The 13,703-nt window shown below is 37.1% G+C and overlaps 1 protein-coding gene across 1 annotated transcript; it reads left to right on the top strand.

Moving 5' to 3' along the window:
* The first annotated feature begins 343 nt into the window (after positions 1–343).
* Positions 344–2,731, top strand: LOC101392631 (disintegrin and metalloproteinase domain-containing protein 29). Its single transcript, XM_014789888.2, has one exon. The coding sequence runs from the start codon at positions 344–346 to the stop codon at positions 2,729–2,731; it is 2,388 nt and encodes a 795-aa protein (XP_014645374.2).
* The last annotated feature ends 10,972 nt before the right edge of the window (positions 2,732–13,703 follow it).

Raw genomic sequence — 13,703 nt, 5'->3', positions numbered from 1 at the left:
AATAACTATAAATCTATAATCAGTTTTCATTCTTCTATACACCCCCAGGCCTCTCTGCCCTATCAATATTTAAGAGCAAGTTCTAGGCAGTTTTTTGAGTCATTCCTTAATCAAAACACACTAATCACTTGTATTGCATGCCTTTCTCTTTCTCCCCACCAGGCTCTCTCATAATCACCCCCATCTACATCTTGATTTCTGTTTTACTTATAGGGCTGATACTCTAATGGTTCAACTCTGCCAGAAGACATCCTTAATGATTAGTCCTACATACTGACCAGCTCAGAATAAGGGTTCAGATCATCTGTGACTCCCAGCCCTCTCTGCCTTCTTCTCTGGACCAATGTTTCCACATGGTGGCTTCATAATGACTGTGACTGAAGCCTTGTTGTACATGAGGATCATACTCCTGATATTCTGGCTTGGAGTGTTTCTATCCTCTTCTGGACACACCTGGGCTGAGAACTCCCAATATCACAGTCCCCCAGAAGTGGTGATTCCCTTGAAGCTACCTGGAACTGGCAGAGGCATGAAACCTCCAGACAGGCTCTCTTATAGCCTGCATTTTGGGGGCAAGAAACATGTTGTCCACATGAGGGTCAAGAAGCATTTGCTGTCTAGACACCTCCCAGTGTTCACCTACACAGACCAGGGTGCTCTCCTTGAAGACCAGCCTTTTGTTCAGAATGACTGCCACTATCATGGTTATGTGGAAGGGGACTTGGAATCCCTGGTTGCCCTCAGTACCTGTTTTGGTGGCTTTCAAGGATTGTTACAGATAAATAACATTGTTTATGAAATTAAGCCCAGGGATTTTTCTCCCAAATTTGAACATCTGGTATATAAGATGGACAGTGAGGAGACCCAATTCCCAACCATGGAATCTGATTTCATGCAAGAGGATATTGTACGCCAATTGGAGTTTAAAGCGACTCATAATTATACTCTGAAGCAGAGTTCTTATGAGGGATGGTGGATCCATCACTTCCTTGTTGAAATGGCAGTGGTGGTGGACCATAGTCTCTATCTTCATGTTGAAAAGAATGTCTCAAAGTTGCAGGAAAATCTATGTATTATTGTAAATATAGTGGATTCCATTTATGAGGTAATGGGTCTTAAGTTGTTGTTATTTGGTATGGAGGTCTGGACTGAAAAAAACTACGTTGAAGTAGATGATGTAAAGAGATCTCTGAAACTATTTTGCTATTGGAAGGCTGACAATCTTACTCCCCGCCTGTCACATGATACTGTACATCTTTTTATACATAAGACATTAAGAGGATTAAGTGGTTTAGGCTTCACTGAAGGACTGTGTAAATTGCGCCTGAGTTGTGCAGTTGTTACCTGGGTAAACAAAACCTTGTCCATTATTGGAATTGCAACGGCTCATCATGTAGGTCATAATTTGGGTATGAGTCATGATCTTGATACGTGTAAGTGTGCACATTCTAAATGTATAATGCGTTATGATAATCCACCAATAACTAAATTTAGCAACTGTAGTTATTCTTATTTTTGGGGATATTCTATAAACCGGGCAAAATGTTTGCTCTACACTGTGCACACAAAGGATATCTTTCCACTAAAGCGCTGTGGGAATGGTATTGTTGAAGAAAAAGAGGAGTGTGACTGTGGAACTTTACAGCATTGTTCAAAAGACCCCTGTTGTCTGTTAAACTGCACTCTGAGTTTTGGGTCTACTTGTAGTTTTGGGCTTTGTTGCAAGGACTGCAAGTTTTTACCATCAGGGAGAGTATGTAGAAAGCAGGTCAATGAATGTGATCTTCCAGAGTGGTGTAATGGAACATCCCATATGTGTCCAGATGATGTATATGTGGAGGATGGAATTCCCTGTAATAGCAGTGCCTACTGCTATGAAAAGAGCTGTAATAACCGTGATGAACAGTGTAGGCAGATTTTTGGCCAAGAGGCAAAGAGTGCAAATCACAGTTGTTACAAGCAAGTGAACACTAAAGGTGACCGTTTTGGTAACTGTGGTTTCAATGAATCTTCATATGTAAAATGTAATATTTCGGATAGCCTGTGTGGGAGAGTTCAGTGTGAGAACGTAAGAAAAATTCCCCTTTTGAGTGATCATTCTACTGTGCATTGGGCTCATATCAATGGCATCACATGCTGGGGTACAGACTACCATTTTGGGATGACCACACCTGACATTGGTGAAGTGAAAGATGGCACTGAGTGCGGCCCAGAACATGTCTGCATCCACAGGAAGTGCGTCCATTTATCTCACTTGGATAGTGATTGTTCACCTAAGTTCTGTAATATGAGGGGGATCTGCAACAACAAACATCACTGCCATTGCAACTATTTGTGGGACCCTCCCAACTGCCTACTAAGAGGCAGTGGCGGTAGTATCGACAGTGGCCCACCCCCTAGGAGAGAGAAGATTAAGAAGATTTACGTGTTAGCATTTTTCCTTATTTGGTTGCTTGTTTTATTATGCTGTCTTCTTTTGCTTTGTAAGAAGAAAAAACCTAAGAAAAAAGAGCAAAAAGTTCAGGCTCAACCTAAAAAAGAAGCAAATGTTGAGGCACTACAATCCAAAGAAAAACAAAATATTGAGATTCAACATGGAAATAATATTCAAAAGGTTCCGACTCAACCTGCAAAAGAAGGTCAAAAATTTCAGAGTCAATCTAGAACGTCAATATCTCAGAGTCAACGTGGGAAACGAAACCAATCAATACGAAAAGGTGTATCCAAATAGGTATCCATTAAAAAAGGTAATTCCTAGAATGTTTCTACTTACTCTTCATTATTTTAAACAATTAGAAGGTTTATTTCTCATGAAATTTGTTTCTATATTTTCTGGAAAAAGGCATGGCACATGGGTGGTGTAACAGTTTTTAAGCTACTGCTTCTCAGCTCCAAAGCCTCCTCCCATTTAATACTCTGCATTGTAGGAACCACATTTCTGCTATACAAGCCCTCTTCCTATAGGGATCTGCAATAAGGAGAATGAGTGGGAGTTTGGAAATCTGGGAGATCTGTTTGCTTCCTGTATGTCAGTGTTACCCCAATAACAGATTTTACACTGGCAATTATACTTAGTTTCAATATCTTTTTTTTTTTCATCCACTCCAGACCAACCTCATTGTCAGCCTGAGAGATACCAGCATAGCTATCTGCCATGTTACCCTCCGAGTTCTAAGTTCCAGCTCTTTGAGCTCTCTACGAATATCCCAAATCTTCTGCACTATCTACTGTCAGAGTTCTGATTTTCAGATCCACGGGGCCAACCCTACAAACCTCTAGATTCACGTAACCCCAACGTCTTCCCTTTGCTACTCAGCTTCATAAATCAAATCACCCTCTTGCAGTTAGTAACCCTCTTCACATTACTAAGCAGTTAATAGCACATCTCCCTTGTTCTGTTCTTCAATAGCTTTTTATCCAATTCCTTATATTTAATTCTATCCCTCGAAAATCACTGATGTGTTTTCTCTTTTTGTGACTGAATCCTGACTGTTACAGTACTAATCTTAGTATAATGAAGAAAATAGGCGTGAGGAGGCATCAAAAGTTTTGTTTTTCCCTTTGAGTTTCTCCTTGCTATCTTTACCATCTTGGGAAAATTTCTTAACTTTACTGCAAGTTTCCAACAAAATAAGAAAGGACAAGATGATAATAACAGTTGTCTCTCAATTTCTGGGTTCCTTTGGTTATAAAATGAGATAAAGAAGATACTTTCAATTCTAGGTGGGTCTTGGTAAACAAGTGATTTTTCTGAAAACAACAACCACCATACAATGCCAAATAAATTTTTAAAAATTATATTTTTAAAGTATCAGAAAGATATGGAGGAAATGAAGATTAGAAGACTTACAAATTACAGAGAAGGGAAAAAATTTTGAATTGTCAGTACTTTTTTCCCTCTGAAACAAAAATGATTGGTCCCTGGAACGTGATTAATGATCAAGCTTGGCCCACCCGGTTAGAATGCCTCTGTTGAAAGAGAAACCTGAAAACCTCTTAGTGTGTAGAAGAGACTAGATTGATAAATTAGATACTTAAGGGCATAAAATTCAAAATCAGTTTTCTCCACCACATTTGCTGAACTTAGGTCCTCTGTGGGAGACTGGGGAGACAGGTTGAAGCTTCTAAAGGAAGAAATATCTACAATCTGTTGTAGTTAGAAAGCAAAGACCTAGTGGAAAGGGGCTCACCTCAAGGACATATACTTCCTTCCCTTTAAAACATTTCCCTGATTTTGAAGGAGCTTGGAATACAGACTAGAGACTGAGTTTCGAAGATCTGAGTATCAGAGCATAATCACTTTGCTTTCAGAGCTGAGCAAATAGTCACATGGGATCTCAATAGAATGTCTAGGAAGGTCTACATGTCTTACTAAAACTACACTATTTTCTGACCAAACTCAATTCCTAATTGTATTGAGGTTATCAGTCACTCACCCTATCTTCCAAACAGAGGGAAGATAGAAATTTCTCGAGCTGAAGGTAATTTGACCCTGAAACTTCTATAGTTCTTTATATATAACATTAGCATACAATAAAAAATTATCACCCATATTAAGAGGAAGAAATTATGGCCAATAATAAGAAAAAAATAACAACAAAGATAGTAAAAGAGAAGCTAGAAGCCATCTGAAAGATAGTCCAGATAGTGGAAAAGATCATAATGAACAAAAAAGTCACTATGATTACTGTTTTAGAGAAACTGGAAGAAAAATGAACAAACTATGTGGAAGAAGGTAGATTCATTTCACCAAAGAATTCGTATCTGTGCAATGTTATCAAATATATATTCTAGAGCTGAAATATAAAGTGTCTAAATTCATAAAATCAGTGAAAAGTTTGAATTATAGACTGCATCATGCAGTTAACTGGGTTAACCAGAAGAAAAGTCCGTGAAAAAAATCAATTACTGACACACACAGAAAAAAGCCTTAAAAATAGGATAAGCCTACAATCATTAAAATACAGTCCTAGTCTAGGGAGATAAAGACAGTTGAATAGAATAAAAAAGATATAATGGCTGAGAATTTCCCAAAGGTTAGGAAACACATCATCCCATTGCTTCAAGAAACTCAATGAATTTCAAGCATAATAAACACACAGAAACACACACCTAAGCAGATCATAGTAAAACTGTTGAATACCACAGACAGTGAGAAATCTTAAGAACAGTCAGAGATAAAATATCCACATCTTCAGAGGAATGACAATAAGATAGATGGCTGACCTTAATAAAATGAATAAATGAAGAAGATAATAGAATAACATGTTATTCAGTAAATATAATTGCCAAACTAGAATTCTTTAGCTTATGAAAATAACCTTCAAGTATGAAGGAGACCAAAACTTTCCTTTGGCAAACAAATCATCACCAGCAGGTCAGCACTCAAAGAAATACTAACTTTTCATTTTTTAGACAGGGGAAACATGATACCAGAAAGAAACATGAATGTGCAGGTGTGTGTGAAGTACACAAGAAACAGTAAATATGTGGGTAAAATAATTAAAATTAACTGTACAAAACAATACTAATAGTATCTTATGGATTATAAATATATGCAGAACAAAATGCAAACATATTTGTCACAAAGTCTGGAAGGTATGTAAATAGAGTTAAAAGGTCTAAGTTCTAGCAGTAACGGGAAGAGGTAAATTAATTATATGGATTATACTATGTGATGTTGAAGATGCATGTTGCAATCTCTAGGGTAAACATTAAAATAATAATAAGATTATGTAAATATAAGAAATTGACTGAAGGGAAAAAGCATAATAAATGGTATTTGATTACTACAAATATAGACAAGTGAGGAGGAAAACAAACATAATGCAGGTATGTGAAAATAGAAAAGAAATAAGACTATGGAAGATATAAGGCCTGTGTAAAATGGATTACATTAACCAAGTAAAAGACTGAGATATATCAGAGTGAATAAAGCAGAAAATCTAGCATTATGCTGTTTATTAGAAACATAAGTTTAAAACTAGAGACATAGAGATGTAAAAACTTGAAAAAGATTCTTTTCCATGCACATATTAACCAAATTAAGTTCGTATAATTCTCTTAATATCTGATAATAGACTTTAAGGCATGAAGCATTACCAAAAATAAGAGGGAATATTTCGTAATGATAAAAGGCAAATCATCAGGAAGATATAACAATCCAAAATGTGTATGTATCCACTAATACAACTTCAAATATGTAGGGAAAAATATGGAAATAGACAAATCCATAATCTCCAAGAGGGAGACTTTTGACTCACTTCTGTCTCGATAGTAATAGAAAGAGTAGACAATAAATTTTGCAGGTTAAGAAGATTTTCAGTATATAATTAACAAACTTGATCTAATAGACACATAAGGAGAGGGAATACTAAATCCAAAAGTGGCTAAATTCACTTTGGTTCATCTGCATATGGATGATTACCAAAGTCTACCTTATGGTGGGCCAAAAGGAAAACCCCAACAAATATCATATGGTTTTGGTCAAGAAGAGTATTTTCTCTAAATCCTATATAATTAAGCTAGAAGTCAATAGCAATGAAAATAGCTAGAAAAACTCTAATTGCCTGGTACAACTCTGACTCTGATCCCACTTCTGATCGTCGACTAAGATTCTGCACCAAATTCCAATGCGGAGTGGGGTTTCTCCACACCACCAAGAAATTCTCCTACACCGATTGGGTGTCCTACGATTCAACTTAAATCTAACACTGTCTACCTGGGGATAGTATCAGATCCCACATATTGAGGAGTCAGTCCTACAAAACGCTTCCCCTCCACTTTAGATGTTAATCACAAGTCCGGGTTGTCACCTGTGCTTCTGACCAAACAGCTATAGATCAGAGTTTCCAATGACCCCCTCCTTGAGTTTCATTAATTTGCTAGGGCAGCTCACAGAACTCAGAGAAACATTTTACTTACTAGATTACCGGTTTATTACAAAAGGATATAATTCAGGAACAGCCAGATGGAAGAGATGCATAGGGAAATGTATGTGGGAAGGGGCACACAGCTTCCCTGTCCTCTCCAGATGTGCCACCCTCCCTGAATCTCCATGTGTCACCAACCTGGAAGCTCTCTGAACTCTGTCCTCTTGGAGTTTTATGAAGTCTTCATTACCTAGACACAATTGATTAAATCATTGGCCATTGATGAATAAACTCAATCTCCAGCCCATCTCCCCTCCACAGAGGTGAAGGACAGGGTGAGACCAAATATTCCAACCCTCTAATCACATGGTTGGCTCCACTGGTAGCCAGCCCCCATCCTTAAGTGGTTTCTAAAAGTCACTTCATTAACATAACAAAAGACAACTCTATTGCTCTCATCACTTAGGAAATTCCAAGGGTTTCAGGAGCTCTGTGCAAGAAATGCAGATGAAGACCAAATATATATTTCTTATTATAAATCACAATATCACACTTGGAAATACAAGAATATATTTCTAAACAATCTATATGTCAAGGAGGAATCAAAACCAAAATTAGGAAATTATTTTAACTGAAATAGAAATAATTACAATATATGTAAATTATATAGTATTCAACTAAAGCAGTGTTTTAAGGAAAATGTATAGTCTTATATACTTATGTCAGAAAAAAGAAAAAGACTAAAGATGCGTTGATTTAACTTTCTATGTTAAGAAATTAGGAAAATAACACACTAGATCTAAGGCAATTAGAGAGAGCTGTCATAAAACTAGGAGGAGAAGTCAATAAAATTAGAATAAATGCACAATGAGGATAATCAGGAAAGAGAAAATTTGATTCATTGAATGAATTTTTAAAATATTATAAAACCCTAGTATGACTCATGAAGAAAATAAAACAGGTTTTGAACAGAAGTGGAAAGGGAACAATACAAGAGTATGTATAATGAAAAAATATGAAGTTCTTCACCACTATATTTGGCAATTTGGATAAGTAAACAACTTTATTGAACAATTCAAATTACTAAGCCAACATTAGAAATAAATATTAAAAGAGATTGAATCAGTATTGCAAAGAACTGGCCAGTCCCAGATAATTTTTTCAGTATTATCATCCAAAACTATAATATATACCATTAAATTTGAGAGAAGTTTGAGAAAAAAAAAAAGAAGGAATAGCTCAAAATTCTCTTTATGAATCTTGGCATACCTTAATTCTCAAACCTGATAAGGACACTATACATCAAAATATTTGCAAACCAATTTCTTTCATAAGAATAGATATAATATTCTTAAAATGTTTATAAAGCAAATAAATTTCAGCATTTTTTTTAAAAACAATAATACATCATTATGATCTAATGGTTTATGTTTTAGGTATTTCTAATTATCAGAAGACCAATCTCTATAATTCAAATTAACAGAGTACCTGAGAAAATTGTATCTCAATAGATGCAAAAAATTGTTTCATCAAAGTTAACACCCATTCATAAAGTCTTTTAGCCTACAAGAAATGGAGGGGGATTTTCTTAACATAATTGAGTCTATCTAGAAAAAAATGACCAAAAAATGCCTATAGGAAACATCTTATGTAATGGTGAACTATATGACACTTTCTAAGGACATTGATGAAGAGACAGGACAGCACCCACTTACCTCTTCTTCTGAATATGTTCCTAGATGTGCTAGACAGAATAATATGAGAAATAAAATGGCATAAGGATGAGAATGGAAGAAATAAAACTGTTTTTATTCAGACATGGCATCATATTATACCCAGAAAACACAAATTACTAGAATTATTAAGTTAATGGAGTAAGGTTGCTGATTATAAGGTGAGTATTCCATGCTCAATTTCTAACTACCATCAACAAGCAGATGGAAATGAAATTAAAAATTAATTTAATTTATATTAGTATCACACATAACATTTTACAATATATACTTATATAGAATCATTATGTTGTACACCTGAAACTAATATAATGTTATATATCAATTGTATCTCAATTAAAAAATAAAGTGCTCTGCTACTGGCAGCCTGGGGTTCGGATGCCGGGTGCGCACCGACAGACCGCTTGTCCAGCCATGCTGAGGTGGTGTCCCATATATAGCAACTAGAAAGATGTACAACTATGACATACAACTATCTACTGGGGCTTTGGGGAGAAAAAGGGAAAGAAAAAGGAGGCAGATTGGCAAGGATGTTAGCTCAGGGCCGGTCTTCCTCAGCAAAAAGAGGAGGATTGGCATGGATGTTAGCTCAGGGGTGATCTTCCTCACAAAAAAAAAAAAAAAAAAAGTTAAATAAAAAAGAAAATAAAAAGAAGAAACCAGCTGAGACTTTGCCAACAATATAAGCTGGTGGGACAGACTTGGGTCTACAAGGACCCCAATCACAAAAATAAATGACTTAGGCCTATATCCCACCCTCAAGATTGCTAAGAAATCAGCAGCAGAGGAAATACCTTTGGTTGGTAGAGAGAATTCATTAAGTCTTGCACATTCTCATGGTGTTTGGATTCCTGGGCCCTGCTGAAGTTGTATTCAAAGGGGAACCAAAATGTTCTGACACTATAGCCCACCCACCTTAACTCAAATATTGACAAGATTGAAGAGTTTGGTCCTGTATGGGAGGTCAGGAGTGGGGCTAACTGCAGGTAGACTCAATCTAATTAAAGCTGTAGCCCAGCACCAGCTCAATTCAATTCATAAAGGAATCTAAATGCCCAATTCCTCACTTAACTCTCCGTTGTTCTTTTCTTCATGATGTCCAGAATAAAATTAAAAATTATGAAACATGCCAAAATGTAGGAAATATAACCCATAACCAAGAAAATAAAGTCAATAGAAGCTGACACATCAGTGAACTAGATATTAGAATTATTAGATAAGGACTTTAAAATAAATATTATAAATTTGTTTTTAAAAATATATAAGTAAAGATAGGTAACGGAATTTCATGAGAAAAATAGAAACTCTAAAATTTGAATATTTTAGAACTGGAAAATACAATATCTGAAATCAAAATTCATTGCATGAGTTTTATAATAAATTGGACACTAAATAAAATAGTGAATTTGAGGATAGGTTGATAAGAATTATCCATATTGAAACACAAGCAGAAAAAAAAATGATTGGTAAAATAAATGAGCAGAGCATCAATGACCTGTGGACAATATCAAACAATTGAACATACCTGTGTTTTTGAAGTCCCAGAAAAAGAGAAGAGAGAAGATGTGACAGAAAAAAATTTTTTCTTTAAGAATTAATGGCCAAAAATCTTTCCCAATATATTTTTTTTGGTGAGGAAAATTGGCCCTGAGCTAACATTTGTGCCAATCCCCTTCTATTTTGTATCTGGATTGCTGCCACAGCATGGCTTGATGAATGGTGTAGGTCCATGCCCGGGATCCAAATCTGCAAACCTGGGCCACTGAAGTGGGGCATGCCAAACTTAACCACTATGCTACCAGGCCAGCCCCCAAAATTTGATTTAAAACATCAAACCACAGACCTGAGAAGCTCAGCAAACTTCAAGCAGGATAAGTATAGAGAAAGTCATATCCAAGTACATTATATTCAAACTGTTGAAAACCAAGGATAAAGGAGATGGGATGTGAAGAATGAGTAGGAGTTAGACAGGCAGGAGTGGTCCAGGAGCAAGGGAGATCTTTCCAGGCAGAATGGACAACATGTTTAAAGGTCCACAGCAAGTGGTTCTAGGAATTGAAAGAAATTCTTTGGAGTTAAATGTAGAGTTAGACTAGTGAGAGGTGAGGTTGGAGAAATGAGCAAGAGCCATAGAGAGAGACTTGTGAGCACATTAAGCTGAGGGAAATGGGAAACAAAATTACATCCTGGATAATATAATCAGATTTGTCTTTGTAAAAAGCCACTATGGCTACAATATGTAGAATAGATGGGAGGGACACAAGACAGAGGCGAGAAGAGGCAATTGCAGTAACCCAGTCATAAGATAATGTTGGACAGAACTTGAGATGTGGCAGTAAGGATGGAAAGTTACAAATGGATGGAAGAACTATTTAAAAGCTAAAAGACATAGGACTTGAATGTGTAGATATAAAGGAGAGTGGAGTAAATGGTGACTGTTATAACTGTGTAACTTTTCTAAGTTTACCTACCTACCTACATGCCACTCTCATTATCTTGTTCCAAGTAGAATGATTGTCCTCAAATGCAATTCTCATCATGCCATTCTCCTACTTAAAGCTCTTCAGTGGCTCCCATGATGCCTCTGGTTGGAAAAAAAAATTTATCAAATACCTAGGAATAAAATATATGCAAGATTTCTACACCGATCCATACAAAATATTGCTAAGAGAAATTACACAAGGCACAACTAAATAAGATATGTACCATCTTCATTGGATGAAGAACTAATTTTGTAAAAGTGTGTCAATTATATCTAGATTAATGTATAAATTGAGTAAAATCCTAACTGTAGAGGTTATCTTATTTTTTTAAACTTGAGAAGCTAAACCTAAAGTTAATACAAAAACTCTGAGTGTGAAAAAGAATCGTGTTATCTTGAAGAAAAACAACATAGCAAGGAAGTTGCACTACCAGATAGCCAGATCTATTATGAAACTATAGAAATTAAAATAATGTGATACTGACCAATGAAAGAAAATAGGTAAATAGGATAGCCGTTTGTAAAAGATACATCTTTATCTCTACATCACACTGGTTGATTTCAGATTTAAGTGTTCAAGGTTAATCAATAAAGCTATTGGAGGAAAAAATAGGAGTACAGTGTTATGACCTTGGAGTAGATAATGATTTCTTAAATAAAAAACAAAAGTGATAACTTTGAAAGAAAAACTTGATGGATTAGACTACATTTAATTTAAGAGTATCTACTCATCAAAAAAAAAAAAGACATCAAAAAGTGAAAATGCAAGTAACAGAGGTTTAGAAAATGTTTACATACTCCTATATGAAAAAGAACTCATATCTAGGACAGATAGATCTCCTTCAAACTAATGTTTGAAGATTGGCAAAGAACTTGAACAATCATTTCTGAAAAGAGGCTCTCTAATGGCCAGTAAACTTATGAAAGTATGTTCAAAAGTATTAGTAATGGGGGATATGCAAACTTCACTAAATCCTGCTCTATTTTCCTTTCAGGAAGAAATCTGTGACTTACGTGTCTTGCCTTCAAGGGGAGAAATCTTCAGCCTACTCTCTACTTTGTGAACATTACTTAACTTATGGCTATCTGGCCCATGGCCAAAAGAGTAAAATCTTAACTGTTAACATGACACTTAATAATATTCTCAATAATCCTCTGCCTGCTTTCATTTGTACAACTCAACTCTCCTATTTGGAAATACTATGATATATTTGAACAGCCCTTGAAACTATTTCTACATGGGTGCTATGTTTCCTAAAATTGGCGCATTTATTTTTTTTTTTAAATATTTTGTTCACTAAGAATGCCCTTCCTTATCTTTTGAAATCTTTCCCATCCCTCAAAAGTTAGTATAGGTCTATAAGATGGTAGAATAAGAGGTTCCCTGCTCATATCCCCCAACAACAAGAATAATTTGGCAGCCATTGATGGATAAAAGTTCCTTTACAGGAGTTTTGGAATCCAGACAGGAACTTGCAAAAATCCAGTGGATCCCAAAACCAAAGAGGGATGTTTTAAGAAAGCAAGTCTGTGCCCAGGTGGCAGGCTCATGGACAGTGATCCCAGTTACAAATCCAGAAACAACCCTGTCTCCTTGTGGACTCAGCTACAGTCCAACTTGGCCTTGGTCTTGCCACCAACATCATTGCTAAGGGAGCAGAGATGAGTCACACCTGTCCATGCCCCTGGAAGCTGGCCTGAAGACTTCATTCTGACTGTGGATCTTGGAGCAGCCCTGTAACCCATCTCTAATCCATCTTAGTTGCTATCTAGTAGCAGTCCTGCCTTCCCAGAGACCTGTAGGAGTTATGCTGTCCATGCCCCTGGAGGCTGGCCTGCAGACCTCAGCTCAACTGTGTATCCTGAAACAATTCTGTAGTCTGGTTCTTGCCCTTCCCACCTGTAGTCCAGGAGCAGTCTTGCTCACCCAGGGAACCACTGGGAGACATGCCTGTTTGTGCCCCTGGAGGCAGACCTGCAAACCTCAGCTACACTGTGGATCTTCATTGGCCCCATTACCCAGATCCAGCCCCTCCTACCCATGGTCCAGAAGCATTCCAGACTACTAAGGAACCCACCCAGAGATATGCCCATCCATGCTCCCAGAGGCAGGCCCACCAAACTTGATCCAACTGAGGATCTTAAAGAGGCCCTGTAACCCAGCTGTAGTTCCTCTCACCTGTGGCCTGAGAATAGTCCTGCTCACCCAGGGACCTACTGGGGGACATGCACAGCAATGCCCCTAGTGGCATTCTTGCTAATCTTCATCTGACTATGGATCTTAAAGTGCCTTGTAACCTGGCTGCAGGTCTTGTAAGGCCTCTCAGTATGAGGGCAGTTCTGCCCACCCAAGGACCCACCTAGTGACCTGGTGGAGGCCTCCAAGGAACAGGTAGATGCTATACCCATTTGCAAACGGGCCCACCATTTGCAAACCCAACTGTAGACCATGAAATGGACTTTTGTCTTAGTGCCAGCTCTACTGACCAAGACACTGGAGGCAGTCCTGTTCAAACAGGGACCAGACATTATCCACACACCCTTCACACACTGGGAATAGGCCCACCAGTCATGGAACCCACTGCAAACTCAGCAGCAGCCACATGACTTAGCTCA

The sequence above is a fragment of the Ceratotherium simum genome, chromosome 12 (assembly GCF_057802395.1).
Source record: "Ceratotherium simum simum isolate JZ-2026a chromosome 12, ASM5780239v1, whole genome shotgun sequence".
Classification (NCBI taxonomy): Eukaryota; Metazoa; Chordata; class Mammalia; order Perissodactyla; family Rhinocerotidae; genus Ceratotherium; species Ceratotherium simum.
Note: the sequence above shows the minus strand (reverse complement) of the source record. Positions and strands in the feature narration are given on the sequence as shown.

What these genes read in the sequence shown, in the direction of transcription:
- LOC101392631 (XM_014789888.2), top strand. Translation starts at nt 344, where the DNA reads ATGTTTCCACATGGTGGCTTCATAATGACTGTGACTGAAGCCTTGTTG.